At 42.3% G+C, this 16,218-nt stretch overlaps 2 protein-coding genes across 11 annotated transcripts in view; one reads left to right on the top strand and one right to left on the bottom strand.

Annotated features, from left to right (window-relative positions):
• The window catches only part of MBTD1 (mbt domain containing 1), a 71,143-nt gene extending 62,779 nt beyond the window's left edge, over nucleotides 1–8,364 (bottom strand). For 2 of the 9 annotated variants that reach the window (XM_030294576.1, XM_030294577.1), the window contains exon 1: nucleotides 7,739–7,954. In XM_030294576.1, coding sequence (XP_030150436.1) covers nucleotides 7,739–7,759 — 21 coding nt within the window. In that variant the 5' untranslated portion in view covers nucleotides 7,760–7,954. Of the gene's footprint in view, nucleotides 1–3,002; nucleotides 3,102–7,036; nucleotides 7,101–7,738; nucleotides 7,955–8,023 lie in introns of those variants that run through there. The other 7 variants (XM_030294578.1, XM_030294579.1, XM_030294582.1 and 4 more) reach the window with 6 other exon arrangements.
• The window catches only part of UTP18 (UTP18 small subunit processome component), a 42,980-nt gene continuing 35,122 nt past the window's right edge, over nucleotides 8,361–16,218 (top strand). The window contains exons 1-4 of one of the 2 annotated variants that reach the window (XM_030294586.2): nucleotides 8,361–8,833; nucleotides 10,550–10,662; nucleotides 11,990–12,088; nucleotides 15,709–15,776. In XM_030294586.2, coding sequence (XP_030150446.1) covers nucleotides 8,495–8,833; nucleotides 10,550–10,662; nucleotides 11,990–12,088; nucleotides 15,709–15,776 — 619 coding nt within the window. In that variant the 5' untranslated portion in view covers nucleotides 8,361–8,494. The remainder of the gene's footprint in view (nucleotides 8,834–10,549; nucleotides 10,663–11,989; nucleotides 12,089–15,708; nucleotides 15,777–16,218) is intronic. The other variant, XM_030294587.1, reaches the window with a different exon arrangement.

Genomic DNA, 16,218 nt, shown 5'->3' with positions numbered 1-16,218 from the left:
TAGAGGTAATCTGAAGGTTGTGATAATCTGCTTATTTTTTTTTTTTTTTTAACGTTTATTTATTTTTGAGACAGAGAGAGACAGAGCATGAACGGGGGAGGGTCAGAGAGAGGGAGACACAGAATCTGAAACAGGCTCCAGGCTCTGAGCTGTCAGCACAGAGCCCGACGCAGGGCTCGAACTCACGGACCGCGAGATCATGACCTGAGCTGAAGTCGGCCGCTTAACCGACTGAGCCACCCAGGCGCCCCTGATAACCTGCTTATTAATAATGCTAAAGGCATGGGTGGTGTCTGATTGACGTGTACTCTTTGTTGGCTTTATATAGATTTATGGAAAGGTGGGTGGGGAAATTGGATCAGGCTGCTGCCACTGTTCTCCAAAACTGAAGTTTACACATACATATTTACTCCTTTTTAGAAATACTGGTTTTGCCATTTTTTGAAACACGTTGTCCTCATCAGATTCACTTTTTGTATCAGCTAACAGTTTTACAGAGTAAGTCTTCTCCATATTTATCAAATCTGATTCAGAAGCACATTTTGCTGTATGGGAGTTTATTTTAAATTCCATAGAAATCCCTCACTGGACTGTTTTTACTAGTGATTTGTAAAGGTCTATTATGATTAATACAATACATACAAGATGCTTGGTATGTGGCAGGCACATTCTAAGCACTTGATGTGTAGTAATGCATTTAATCCTCATAAATGTTATTACTCCCATTTTACAGATGAGGAAGCAGAGGCTCTAACAGGCTAAGCAACTTGCCCAAGGTCATACTGCTAAAATGAACACTAGCCACATGAATCAAGAAAATAATCTTAAACCTCTTAAACCTATGTTAAATTTTAACCTGCTTTCTTTCTTCCCTTTAATTATTGTTTATCAGCTAACTTCTGGTAAGCACAGATAACAAGGATCAAATAAAACTATTTCCAGTAGTGTGCCATTTTTTTTTTTTTTTTTTTTTTTTTAGCACTTTGCTCTTCAAAATGAAACTGAAAAATCATGTTCATTTGTTTACTATCTATTTGAGACCTTGAGTGTAAGGTGATGGGAAACTGCAGGTGGGAGAATATGTTACTTGGTATTCGGGCAAATGTGAAAACTCCTCACTCACCACAGAGAAAGTCAAAATATCTAGGATTCATACACTGGGTGATATAAGCCTAATCAGAATCATGGAGACACATTCTAGGTGAAAAAGCTAAAGAATTAAAAGGACTTGTTTCATGAGAGCTATATTGGGAAGAGAAAGAGATTGTTATAAAGGACCCTGTTTTGGGGGCACTTTTACCATGGTTTCACATTAGGCGCATGTATTATTCTTATAAAAATAAAGGTCAATTTCTATGAAGTGTAAATCACCTTCTTAAAATTCATTAAGCTGGTAAAAATGGAGAGGTTGATGATATTTGGCATTGGCAAATGTATGTGTGAAACAGCCCTGACACACCCTTCATAGGAGGGAAAATTTATGCCACCTTTTTGGAGGACAATTTGACATTATTTCTGAAATCTTACAAAAACAGGAGTATGCCTTTTGACCATGTAATTCTGCTTTTTGGAATCTGTCCTTCAGAAATACTCAAAGGACACAAGAATCTGTGTGGAAAAAGGTTTCTTGCAGCAATAATGTAGCAGTGAGAAACTGGAGGCAATCTAACCACCAGTAGGGAGATAAATACTAATAGGTAAAGTACTGAGGAAAAAAGCAAATTGCACGTAGGAATGGCATGACTCACTTTTTATTAAAAGAAACAATATATGCTGATATGTGCACAGATTGATAGATCTATGTTTGTTTGTATATGCATTTAGGAAGATCCTAGAAGAAACAGCTAAACTATTAACAGGGTGAGAATGGGATGGAAGGATTATTAATTTTCTATGGTTTTCATTTTCCTTTTTTTTTTTTTAAAGGGGGGGAGGGGGCGGAAAGAATCTTAAGCAAGCTCCACGTTCAGCATGGAGTCCAAAGTGGGGCTTGATCCCACAACCATGAGATCATGGCCTGAACTGAAATCAAGAGTCGGATGTACAACCAACTGAGCCACCCAGGTGCCCCCATTTTCCTTGTTTAAACAAAAAATGTGTAATACTTCTGTAGTGAAAAAAATAAAACAAGGTTTTTGTAGTGGTAAAACATAAGCAGGAGTGCCAAATCACAGCAGAATTTCATTTCCCTACTGTAACTGTCACCTGATGAACCTCTCTCCCTATAAAGCTTACAAAGGAATTATAAAACTTTCCTAGGAGAAATTTTACAGAAGATATTTGAGATTCTAAATGCAAGCACAGATAAATATACAACCAGGTAATAGTCTAATTTCAATATGATTAAACTCATCATAAGTTAATCAACTCTCCATTATCCAAACCAATAGGGTACAGCAGCCCACCTAATTTTCTAGGTTTTATAGTCATGAAGTGTAAGTTTCCTAAAACCTTGTGTTTGAAAGTTGTATGTGTAAACTCACAAAGTGAAAACTAAAGGAGTTAAGAGATCTATGATAACTAGACTCAGTAGGAGCTAGAGAGCTCTTTAGCCCTTGCTGGTTTTCCTCATTCTGCCATCAGGTGAAAAGCTGTCTGGCATAGGGGTACAATTCACTGGCCTAAACCGAAATGCATTTATTCTTGCTCAGCTTACTATTAGGAGGGAGATAAATGGTGAGGACTTGGGATTACTGGGCTTCTGTTTTCCACAAGTTCAATGAGAAAGAATAAATTCATGTCAATGATACAATCAAGAGGATACTGAAAGCAATAATATACTGAATCACCTTTTTAGACTGAAAAGTACCCTGGGAATAACAGGAGAAGACAATATTCTACATCCAACAGTGAACAAAAGAAAGCTGTTCTTGGATATGTAAGAAATACAAATTTCTATCTTTTGGGGTTCAAGTTCTGGTTCTACCACTTAAGACTTTGGATGTTAACAATTACTTTGGTCTCAGTTTCCCTCTCTTCTAAATAAGGAAAACATCACTTACCACACAGGAAGGATGTATGATTAAATAAAATAATTCACATGAATGGGCTTTCAGTTCTTCAGAAGAAAGCTATGAATCCTTAAGTATGAACCTGAAAAGCTAATTAAAAATAAGATGACCATGTCAAAATTAAATATGAAATGCAGTAGCCAAGACGGTCTTTAATATCATTACCAGCTATCTATTCTATCACAAATAACAGAATTCATACTAAGGCTGGGACTGTAGTACAAATGCAGTTTGAGCAATCAAATGAGATCATTTATTAATAAGTAAATATGGCAAAAAACAAGTTAAACAGTCTATTCAGCATGATGTTGATTTGATACAACCCAAAACACTGATGTAGGGGCGCCTGGGTGGCTCAGGTCACGACCTCACGTTTTGTGGGTTCGAGCCCTGCATTGGTCTCTGTGCTGACAGCTTGGGGCCTGGAGCCTGCTTCAGATTCTGTGTCTTCCTCACTCTCTCTCTGCCCCTCCCCCATTCATGCTCTCTTTCTTTCAAAAATAAACATTAAAAAAAAAAACTTAATAAAAACACTGATGTAAGAAGATATTCTCTTGGTGTTTATCTTTTGAAAATATATCTGGAGCAGGTCGTACAAAAGATGTATTATCACTGAACACTAATAACCGTTGGGTATTAATAACGATACAATTAAAATATGGTTAAACACATATGTGTACATAAGGGGATTATTTCTTTGGTGTATAAAATAATTTGCAACCAGCTAACTAAAGTTTTGAGGTCTAAAAGTAAAGCAATAGATGACATATCAGCCAATATTTATTGAGCAATATAGACAAATCATTATGCTAAGCAACAGAAATACAAAAATGTTTCAGATTTACTATGCATGTCCTACACACACACTGCCAACTACGGAGAACAAGAAATAGTTGGGAGAACAAGAAATTACTGAAGTCATGAGTACTGCATACAATCTGTTCCATGAGAATAAGAGTAGTAATAGGTAACAGTGGAAAAAAAAAAAGAAAAAGGGATTTGGGGAGGATACTTAATACTTTATCATTCATAGCACCTTACAGTTTCTTACACACTGGCTGATTTACAGAAATCTTGGGATTGAGGCAGTGCTGAAGCTCGGCCCACATTCAGGTGAGAAAGACGAAGACTGAAGCGGTTAAGCAACTTAAGATCACAGGTCAGAAGCAGCAGAGTGAGAGCCTGGCCAGTTTGCCAACTTTTCCCAGAAGCTCATTTCTAACTACACTCTAAGTTACCAACACTGAAGTGAGAACTAGGAGGGAGCTCAGAAATATTCAAATGCAGTGTTTCCCTAAGCAATCTGAAAAAGTTTCTGGGGCATGCGTTAAAAACAGAGGCCCCGCTGCACACCTACTGAATGCTAACCATCAGGAGAGAGGTTTTGTATTGCTGCAAGGGCCACAAGAGGTGGTTTTAATGATTAGTTAAGCCTGGAAAACACTCTTTCATATATGCGTGTCCAAAAATCAAAATAAATCAAAATAAAAAACCCGGTCCTTCTGTTGCACTAGCTACCATTTAGGTGCTCAATAGCCACATGTGGCTAGCGGCTGCCATACTGCACAGCACACGTATAAAACATTCCAATCACTGCACAAAGTTCTGTAGGACAGTGCTGATTCTAGACCAGCCCTTCAACGGGAGGATGAGCAAACAGAGGCACAGGATCTCGTCTGAGAAGTGCTATGAAGCTAGTCAGTGGCAGAACTGAAACGCTAACCTAGTCTGCTAGTGCCTCTCTTACTGTGTCACTTCATCCCACCTCAAACCATGCTTTATTCAAATGGGAATTACTTTCTTTCCACCCTTTCTTCTCAGTTCCAGCAAAGAAAGAAAAAAAGTCTACATTTGTGTGTGTGCATGTCAGGGGGGAAGGTCATGAAGAAATCATGATTAAATCTAAACCAATCTGCAAATTTGTATAAAACTAAGAGTAGTGTCTGACAGTTAAGAATACTCTGGTGTTCGGAGGCATTTCTTAGCTTGCTTTAACCATTTTAACTCCTTCCTCGTCCACTGACCCGTTGTTTTTATCTTTCTCTTGGACTTGAAATGCTGAAACTAATGTTACATTTTAACTGGCTTACCTTAAAATTATAAACGTGAATAGGTTACATCTTATTCAGCAAATGTTTTAAAGATGAAAACTGAGAAATAAGGAGCAACCAAAAAATAGTACTTGTCTAATTTTAGAATGTGGTCACTCAAACCACTGAGCACTCTTGGCTTTCAGTAATCTAGTGGTTTCGTATTTATGACATTAATATGTTGTTTTCACTTGCAACTTACAGCTCTACCTTCTTTTGACTACTATGTTATATTTTCAAACAACTCCAGGGACTAGAAGCAACTGAACTGCAGGAGGGTTTAGACACCAACATGTAACCACCCATTAAAAAAAAAAAAAAAAAAAAAAATACAACAGTGTCTTCTTTAAAAATAAAACCAGTTGTTCCTGTCTAGTACGTTCAGAACGCAAATGTCTCCTAAGTCAATTTAAGTCATGACAGTTCATGTTTAAAGCAAGCAGGAAAATAACTTGGGACTCCATAGTAATTAAAACTTTAAAGACAGAATTACACAGCTCTGTCAGCTTTTTTCAGCACCTAGTATTCATTTCCATGTTAAATTCTAGTGACTACATGTGGATGAAATAGATGTCAAACTCTATTTGGATTAAACTAAAAATTAAAATTAAAAATTTGAAAGCTAAAAAACATGGCCCAATAGAAAATACTTATGAACAAATACTTATTCAAGACAGTTTTATGTAATTTATAAGGCACCCAGAAGCCCTGAGATGGGTTCTATATAAATAGAAGCTACTTGTTATTCAGAGAAAGAGTGCAAAAAAAAGACAGCTATTTTCTTTCTAAACACTCATTGGTGTTGAGGTAAATAAATGAAAAAAAACCAAACAAACAACAAACAGTCTAAGTAAGCATGGCAGAGCACAGCAAGAGTCTCTAAGTCAGAAGAGGGGGAGAGAGAAAAACGTTGTTTCAATATTTTAAACAGGGCACTGGGAGTTTAAAAAGAAATTTATTCTTTGGTTTTTACACCAGATTCATTACTTCTACATCTTCTATAGTCTTGACTCCATTTCAAGGAAGAGGAATGACAAGCGCCCTGCAGATTCTAATGCCAACAAAACTACTTTCGGGGGCAGCACAGCTCACCAATTGAAGGACAACATTAGGAAAACGTTAACTGACAACAGCAGAAACTGAACTATCTCAGCTCCTGAGTGATAAACAGCATACACGAAAATGAAGAACATAAAAACTGATGCAAACTGTAAACAAATACAAAAGTGCTCCAAAAACTTCAAATCTCCTATAAGAACTGCACAAGAAAATAACAAAGAAAGAAACGAGAGCATTGCGAGGGAGGGGCCTTGAAAGGAAGCCGGGTTGGAAAGGAAGACACAGGTCAAAGCTGGGGGGAGGGGGGGGAGTGGCTCTGACCACGTCTGCACCAGGAGATGCTTCAGTACTATCCCCAAAGGCAATCTGAGGAATCCTTAGGGAGAGTGATTTAGGCAACAAGCTAATGTGCTTTGAGAGAGGAGACATAGAGAATGAAGCTGAGTTTTCCAAGTACAAAAAAGATGCACTCTAGTGACAGAGAACAGCCATGAAATCCCAGACTGTAATTCCCAAGCTTCCTGTAGAAAAATATCAACCGTCCTCAGACATGCAAGCCAGTGCATCTGAAAAATGACCCAGCAAAGTTTTCAGCTGGCCCTCACTATCTCCCAAACCCTCCTTCCTCCACTTCCCTGCTGTTCTTTCCTGGCACACAAAATATAGGCCAATGAGCGGTGGGTGGGTGAGGAGGATGTGAGAGAAAATTTGAGAAGTAAAAAAGGGAGCATCTGAACAAGGGCATGAATGAGACTGGAAGGTCTAACAGGGGCAGGCGAACAACGATACGAACAGCTGGAAAAGCGGAAGGGCTTTCCAGGGCGGCAGAGAGCGGTCAGGTTTGGGAAGGGTTTAGGCACAGGCCAGACTACCTACCACTTGTCAGAGAGGCTGCAGAGGGGACGGCTGCTTTGGGTGACCTCTAATGTCTCTTCCGACTCTGAAATGTTAGGATTCTTATTTCACAAAAGAGAACGCAACGGTCCCAGAAGCCCATCGACCTAGAACCCTTTTAAACAAGCGGCCCAGGCGGCTGCTGCCCAAAACACCACTCCCACCTCTCCCTCCCACACGTGCCCACCCCGCCCCCTTTCGCTATTTTCACCTCCACGTGCGAAATGCCTCGCGGCACTCGCCCCGGAGGGGACAGGCACCTTCCCCCGCAAAGCACCCGAATCTAGCCCCCGCCCCCGGGGCAAGTGAGGACTCCACTCTCCCACCCTGGACGGCTAAAAAAGGAAAAGTCTCAAACCCAGTCTCCCTCCCCCCACCAGCCAGGGCTGAAGGGGGAGGGGGGGCGGGACGCAGAGAAAAACTTTCTTCTAAAATTTTTCCTCCAAAGAGCGAAGGGAGCAGAGAGAACCCCGCCGAGTCCGGGGCTGAGAGGTGGGGGGAGGGGAACCCCCCGAATCGTTTAACGGCCGGTAGGGGGAGGGGGACTCTGGAGGTTGAGGGGGCGTGGGATGGAGAAGCAGGCCTGGGAGCGGGGTCAGGGAGCTGCAGGGGTTCCTGGGGTCGGGGAGCTGCAGGCGTCCCCCCCACCTGGCACACAAAGCGGCTGCCGCGCTCGGCTCTCACCAGATCCTTTGTGTTTTCCATCAGGGCCTCATGGGTAGGGGTTGTCCGTGCTCCCCGGGCCCGCGGCGCCCCCTCCCCGAGCTGGGGGCAGGCGCCTCTCCCCAGGACTACGGCGACTACAGGGGAGCCCCCGCTGGGCCCAGACCGGTGGCGGCTGCGGCAGCCCCCGGATTTCCCCCCTTTAACTCGGGTGGCCCCAGGATATCAACAACATTAGCATAGCCCTCCCTCCCCAGCGCGCCTGCGCCGTGACCCGCGCCCCGATTGGCCCACTTCCCTACATACCCTCCTCTCTCTCTCCTCCAGCGTGGGACCCTCTGCAGGCTCCGTACTCCAAGGGCTGTACCAAGACGAAGGGGTGGGAAAGGCAACCGCGGCTCGTGTGAAGTCGAGTGGTTACAGAGTCAGGAAGAAAAGTAGAAGTTTGATTCAGTCATCCCACTCTATACTCTGGCTTTCTTGTGCTCCTTTCAATCAGTTGCAGCCGCGAAGTTGTGTTGGAAAAAATTTTCCACTCCAGTCACGCCGCTTCCCCCTCCACCCGGAAGATTGGTCCTCCCGGAGGAACTCCCCTACGGGGAGGGGTTGGTGAGGGGAGTGGGCGTTACGTAGGGAGAGAGTGTCGGTCACGTGCTAGCAGGCCGCGCAGGCTCCTTCCGACCCCGCGGGGCCTCAGCGGCCGCGGAAACCGAACCGTCTCGGCGCACGCGCAGCGAGGTTCCACGTGAGCGCCTGCGTTTCTTCTCAAACCCAACGATGCCGCCGGAACGTAGAAGCCGAACGAGACCGGACCGGAGAACCGGAGTGAGGCCGGGCCGGAAGAGCCGAATGAAGCCGGACCGGAGAGCCGGAGCAGGGCCGGGCGGGCCGCCCCGAAAGGCTGCTCCTTCATCCCAGCGGAAACCGCCGGCCCGGCCGAGCACAGCGGCCGCTGCGATCGCAGTCGCGGCGGAGGAAGAGAGACGGCTCCGGCAGCAGAACCGCCTGACGCTGGAGGAGGACAAGCCGGCCGTGGAGCGGTGCCTGGAGGAGCTGGTGTTCGGCGACGTCGAGGACGACGAGGACGCGCTGCTACGGCGTCTGCAGGGCCCGCGGGTGAGGGAGGCCGCGGCGCGCGGACTGGGCGCGCTCGGGCGGGGCGCGCGGTGGGCGGCGAGCCTCCGGGGGCGGAGCCTGGGCGACCTGCGGCGCCGGGAGCGCTCAGGTCGGCGGGCGCCCGAGAAGGCGGGCGCCGACGGGTGCCAGACTGGAAGTCTCAGCTGGGCGGGGACATCGCCTTTCTCCGCCCCCGGGGCAGCCCCTGCGCCTAGTATCCAGCAGGCGCTCTACACGTACGCTGAGCGAACTGCAGGCGCGAGCTTTTTTCGCGGCTCAGCCCCACCTCCTCTCCCCCAAATCATTGTTTCTTTCCTCGTCGTTCCATCCCCTGCCTCACTCAGTACCTTGCAGTGATTTGGGAGTTGTGGAATCAGAATTCGTGGGCCCGGGCCTGGGAATGTGCGTTTTAACAGCTTCCCAAGGGATTGACTAGCCAAGTTTTGAGAATGATCGTGTATTTGCCTGTTAGGTCGTTGTTAGCCTGTTGGGGACCACGTACTTTTCCTGGCAGTGAAAATCTTGCATTCTTTTCATCATCCCTTTTCCTTTTGCACACTTTTTTATCAGTTTTTTTTTTTTGCACACTTGTATCATCCCTTTTATGCTATAACTTTTTTTTTTTTTCGAGACAAGGAGAGTTCCAGAAATTGTTCTAGTCAGTGGAGGAGACACAGCAACGGACAAAACCTGACAAAAATCCCTGCTGTCTTGGAGCACGTGTACTAGAAGAAGATGAAATGCAAACATGTCAGGGACATGTGTTGAAGAGAAAAAAATGGAAGTATTAGGGAAAGGAAGATGAGTGTGTGTGGAGAGCTGTGAAATTTTACGTAGGATGGCCCAGCAAAGCCTCACAGAATACTCAGTTTGGGAAATGAATGCAGACCTACTAAGTGGCCAGTGTCAATTGATTGCCAGAATCTCCTTTGGGTGCTTATGAGAGAAGCTGCAGAAAACTAGTTGGGAAGTAGAGAACTGTTACTGGACAAATGCTGGCGGGTGGGACAGTTTTATAGTCCAGAAAAGGGACATTATGTGCGAGGTGGGATTTGTTGAGCTTTGAAGGATCATAGGCTGGTAATAGACTAGGGAGAAATCAAGTGGACATGTCTAATATGGTCTTTGGAAAAGCTCAAGCTCATTTCTGGGAGCGTTCTATGGTCTAGATTTACATTTGATAGTTGAGTGTAAGTTTTCTTTTTTTAAAATAAGCTAGCATGAGCAGGGGAGAGGCAGAGAGGGAGAGAGAGAATCCCAAACAGGCTCAGTGCGGTCAGCATGGAGCCGGACATTGGGCTCCATCCCACAAACGCTGAGCTCATGACCTGAACTGATATCAAGAGTTGGACACTTACCCAACGGAGCCACCCAGGCACCCCTCAATCACGTTGTTTTTGATGCTAGTCTGTCTCTCATCCCGTGATTTCTGTAGTTCCCAGATTTTTCCTGCTCCTTTCCTCACCTGTCAACTTACCTTTTGTTGTTCTTGTCTTACTTGATCTTTTCCTTTCAGCATGTCCGAGTGCTCTCATCCTACCTGCCCGTCCATCTTATGGTGCCGTTCTCTAATCTTTGCTTTTATGTTCTGTCTCTAGCATTTGCTTTGGTAGCATTGTCCCATTATTTCATCAGAGGGCCTACGAAGCATTCTTACAAGACATCTAACTAGTCTGCTGAAAAACTCGTGTTTGAAGGCAATTTTGTCATCTCTAGGTTCAAGTACAGGAAGACTCCGGTGACTCGGAAGTGGAGAATGAAGCAAAAGATAATTTTCTATTTCAAAAGAAGCCAGTTTGGGTGGATGAAGAGGATGAAGATGATGAAATGTAGGTTGCTGAGTTTTTCTTCCAGAATTCCTCTGTGTACTTTAAAAATTATTTTGCAAGTTTTAAAGTTTTCTTTTTTAATTTTTTTTTTTTTTACCATTTAATTATTTTTGAGACAGAGAGAGACAGAGCATGAATGGGGGGGGGGGCGGTCAGAGAGAGAGGGAGACACAGAATCTGAAGCAGGCTCCAGGCTCCAAGCTGTCAGCACAGAGCCCGACGCGGGGCTCGAACTCACGGACCGTGAGATCATGGCCTGAGCCGAAGTCGGATGCTTAACTGACTGAGCCACCCAGGCGCCCCTTAAAGTTTTCTTTACAAGTTGGTGATTATGTGAAGATTTGAAAAATACTGTAAAGCAGAGAAAAGAAAAAGGTCATTCATGATCCCACAAGCAAGGGAGAACCAGTTAACACGCTGGCATTCTTTCCTGCTCTCTTCTCCTGTGTGCCATATGGAATAGCAAAGAAAGCACGGTGTTTGGTGTCATGTTTGAGTTTGCCTTTTTATTTGGCCACTTCCTAACTGACCAAGGGCAAGTTTGGAACTGCCTTTTCTCTTTTGAATGGAGGTAACAATAGTAACAATATCAGAAGGCTTTTGAGAATAAATGAAATGGTATATGTGAAGCTCTTAGCGCAATGCCTGAAACGAAAGGCTAGGGACAAAGCACACAAAATATCTACTTTAATAAGTGAGAATGTCTTGTCTTGCGAGCATTTCTCCCCACTTAGGAGTAAAAGCTTTGTAAACATTTTAAAATGGATAAAATACAGTCCATTTTGTGAACTAATTGTAATTTATCAAAGTATTATTGTTGGACAGATAGGTTTTCTTATTTTTTCCTTAAGTTCATAGTGAGACAGATATTTTTCTGTATAAATCTTTTTCCAGTTTCTAATTATTGAAGAAAGATTTTTTTGAGGTAGGATTACTTAAAGAGCATAGGCACGAGTATGGTTCTTGATAAATACTGCCAGATTGACTGTGAGGTTCTACCAACATACCTTCCCATTGAAAGGTGTCCATTGCAGTCCATTCTTATAACCAATGCTTATCTTTTTTTCAGACTTTGTCAGTTTAATTGGGTGGGAAATATCTACTTAATCTGTGTTGAGAAAACATTTTTGTCATTAATCATTGGTATTTTTTCAGAGCGTTTTCTATTACGTGTATTTATTTTTTTAAAAAATAAACGTGTATGTGATGTTCCACACCTTACAAATGTTTGTATTTGGTTAAATGTGTTTTCAAATTATTAAAGGCAACAACTAGTTAGGACAAATCCTTAAACATCATTTAAAGTATACTATTTTGTTTTTTATAGGGTTGACATGAAGAACAATCGGTTTCGGAAAGATATGATGAAAAATGCCAGTGAAAGTAAACTTTCAAAAGACAAACTTCAAAAGAGACTTAAGGAAGAGTAAGTGTCCTTTTCCATGTGATTTACCAAGCTGTGTTTTTAGTATATGTGCTGCCGAAGCGAGCACTAAGCTGTGTTTATAATCAGTGGTTTATTTGGATTCCCTGAGTCTTTGGCTCTCACAGCTTCTTGGGTAGTGAGATTTCCTTTTTTTTTTTTTTGGTTAGATTTCCATTTTGCAGATAGTAAGAGCACTGCTGTTGGAAGAAATGATTAAGTTTTAGTATTTTTATTTTTTTAAGTAGGCTCCACCCAGCGTGGAACCCAACACAGGGCTTGAACTAATGACCCTTAGATCAAGACCTGAGCTAAGATCAGGAGTCGGACACTTAACCGACTAAGCCACCCAGGTGCCCCAAGTGTTAGTTTTTTGGAAGGAGAGGGATTACAAGTACAAAAAAATTTTGGAAAAATTTTGTAATCCCACTACCCACTTATAAGCAGTGATAATATTGCTTACTTGCTTGTTCATTTCTATATGGTAAACTAAACTTCTAGGCTTTTAGTTGATCACAGCTGGGAAATATACATATATTTTACATTTTATTTATTTTTGAGAGAGAGAGAGAGACAGAGCACAGTGGGGGAGGGGCAGAGAGAGGGAGACACAGAAGCCGAAGCAGGCTCCAGGCTCTGAGCTGTCAGCGCAGAGCCTGATGGGGGCTCAAACTCACAAACTGAGATCATAACCTGAGCTGAAGTTGGACGCTTAACCGACTGAGCCACCCACCCAGGTGCCCCAAATATACATATATTTTAAAATAATGATTTCATCTTGATTCTTCCAGTTCCAACTTACAGATCTTCAAAAATATTTGAAAAATGAAAAATTTTTAGGGGTACCTGGCTGGGTCAGTCGGTAGAGCATGTGACTTTTGATCTCAGGGTCATGACTTCAAGCCCCACTTTGGGTGTAGAGCCTACTTTTAAACAAATAAATAAATGAAAATGAAAATTTTTATTTGTATTGACAACTTTTTTTTATATATTCATATAGGTTCATTGTATTACTCGTTTTTTTAAAGTAGGTTTATTGTATAATTTACATAAAGCGGAATTCATCGTTTTAAAGTATCTTTTTATGAATTTCGTTAAACACATATAGTAATGTAAATACCACAACAACTAAGATAGGGAATCAAGATACAGAATATGGCCATCACCCCAGAAAGTTATCTTATATCTCTTTGTAGTCAACCGTCTCTCAACTTTTTTTTTTTTAGAGGGAGAGAGTGAACAAGGGAGAGGGACAGAGAGAGAGAGAGAGAGAGAGAGAGAGAGAGAGAGCCTTAAGGAGAAGGACGGAAAGAGAGCATTGTAGGAACGCTCCACACTGAGGGTGGAGCCCGAAGGAGAGCTAGATCCCACGATCCTGGTATCATGACCTGCGCTGAAATTGAGTCAGTTGCTCATCTGACTGAGCCACCCAGACACCCCTCTCCTCAACTTTTAATTCTCTAGCCCCTGACAACCACTGATCTGTTTTCTGTTCTTATAGATTTGCCTTTTCCAAAATGTCACATAAGTGAAATCATACAGTAGATCGTCTTTTGAGTCTGTTAAATTCATTTAGTAACTCTGTTTTAAATATTACATTTTTCAGCTTTGGAGAAGGTCTTTTCAGCTTGAGACCTTTTGTTCTGGTTTGTTCCTGCTTTCCCTTTTGTTATGTTTATAATTCCTTTAAATACTTAAATATATTTGTATTGGCTATTTCAAAGTCCTTGTGTGCTAATTCTGTCACCGCTGTCATTTCTGTGTCTTCCTATTGACTGATTTTTTTTCTGGTCATGGTTCATGCTTTTCTGCTTCTCTGCGTGTTTAGAAATTTTGATTGGATTTTTGGCAGTGTGAATGTTGGTCAGTGTCTGGGTTTTGGATTTTGCTTTTAATGATTATTGAATGAGTATTTATTTTGAGGAGAGAGAAGGAGAGGGGCAGAGAGAGAGGGAGAGAGAGAATCTTAAATAGGCTCCGTGCAATCAGCACAGAACACGATGAACTGTTAAGATCATGAGCTGAGCTGAAATCATGAGTCAGACGCTTAACCAACTAAGCCACCCAGCGCCCCATATTTTTTTATGTTTTTATTTTCATTTTTTTATTTTTACTTAAAATTTTTTTTAATGTGGATTTATTATTGAGAGACAGATGCAGAGTGTGAGCAGGGGAGGGGTAGAGAGAGGGGGAGACATAGAACATGAGGTAGGCTCCAGGCTCTGAGCTGTCAGCACAGAGCCCGACACAGGGCTCGAAGTCACAAACTGCAAGATCCTGACCTGAGCCAAAGTTGGTCACTTAACCAACTGAGCCACCCAGGCACCCCCATATTTTTTTATGTTTTTAAAGTATTTATTTAAGTAATCTCTACACCTAATGGAGGACTCAAACTCACCACCCCACGTTCACAGTTGCATGCTCTACTGACTTAGTGAGCCAGGCGCCCTGAGTGAGTGCTTTTAATGGGTTTGTCTTGGTAGACAATTAATTGGCTTGGAGATCAGTTTGATCCTTTCAAGGTTTTTTTTTAGCTTGCTTGTAGAGTAGCATTTATTCTAGGCTGGTTTAGCTCCATTTTTAAGGTATGACCTCTCTGCCATCTCTACTGAATGCCCTGAATTTTCAATAAGGACCTTCCTTTGATGGGTTGAAACTCAAGTGTCTCATCTCTGGTGTTGTGCAACTTACAGCTCCGTGGTAGTTCTTTGCCTGACCTCATGGAGTTTCATCCTGTGAATGTGCAGCTTATTATTCAGCAAAAATATCTGTGGACCCCTGTGCAGATTTTTGGAGCTCTTTTTTTTCTTCTGTCCACTGCCCCTCAAATTCCAATTTTCTTAGCTCCTCTTAAGTCTGACTTTTTCTCATTGGTTCTGTGCCAGGGTCTCACAAAATTGTCTTCAGGGTAAAATTCCTGGGATAGAAGGGCTCACCTTGTTATTTCCTTCCTCCCAGGGATCACAATCCTTTGTTGCCTGTTGTCCAATCGGAAAACAGTTTCATATATTTTGTCTAGTTTTTTAGTTTATGGCCAGTAGGCTGAGTTTGGTGGCCTTGTCTATATTTCTGCATTAAACAATTAGAATGATTCTCTGCACTCTTCCCAAAACCAGCCCTTTAGAATATGCTTCTCATGCTTCTCTTTAAACTTACTTTTTCCAGAGTGAAATGCTCCAGTTTTATTCAAAGGATATGTTGATTGTGTTTTGTATGTTCTTACCAACCTGGTCATTTTTTTTCAGATGTGTTTTATCAAGTACTCTATTACTGTAGCATTGGTTTGTAATCACAAAGAGCTTTTACTTTGTCCCAAGATCTGAGATGCATTGATATGAGCAAGTGAGCAACCATGTAACTAGATGAAAGTAACTAACAAATATGTATCCAGGTGTCCTATATCTGAGAGTAGTTTATATGGTTAGAGAGGTTTATGAAAGTTTCCTGAATAAGTAAGTTGGGACTACTCTGTGTGAGTTGCCCTTTTGTTCTTAAAGATAATTTCCTTGGCAGAGATTCTATACATGCTCTAATGGGTGAGCTAATGTATACCATTTAAATGTCTCAAGCTCTGTGAACATTCATTAGTTGCCACAGAATTTCATTTTTGTGTTTTTGCTTAGATTCCAGCATGCCATGGGAGGAGTACCTGCCTGGGCAGAGACTAAGAAGCGGAAAACATCTTCAGATGGTGAGTATTGATATCTCTGTTTAAGTTAGTAAATAAGTCTCTGTTCCTGTTTTGTTATTTGAGCTTTCTCATGAGGCTCGTTAAAACCTGGTGTTTCAAATATATATATATTTTTTCCCTGAAATGTCTGGTTTTGAAGTCTGCCATTTCTCTGAGGGAAGCCTTTTCACAATAGCGTAAGACTCATTTTATCATGTGTTCTCTATAGTATGGACAGTAACTGATGAATTTTATGTTTCATTTTCAACAGAACTGTATTGCATTATGGGATTAAGGAAAGATGACTGTTATTCTTCATTCAGAGCCCCTTCTGAAGACATTGGCAGCTAATCTAGCTTTCTACTAGGAAATGGGATATCTAGGGAGCACATGTCAGGTCAGGCCCAGATGATTAGTCACTTTGTAAAAACCTATTTTTCAACTCCAGGTTTTAAGTTTGGTT

The sequence above is a fragment of the Lynx canadensis genome, chromosome E1 (genome assembly GCF_007474595.2).
Source record: "Lynx canadensis isolate LIC74 chromosome E1, mLynCan4.pri.v2, whole genome shotgun sequence".
Taxonomy (NCBI): Eukaryota; Metazoa; Chordata; class Mammalia; order Carnivora; family Felidae; genus Lynx; species Lynx canadensis.
This window is presented reverse-complemented; position numbering and strand designations above follow the sequence as displayed.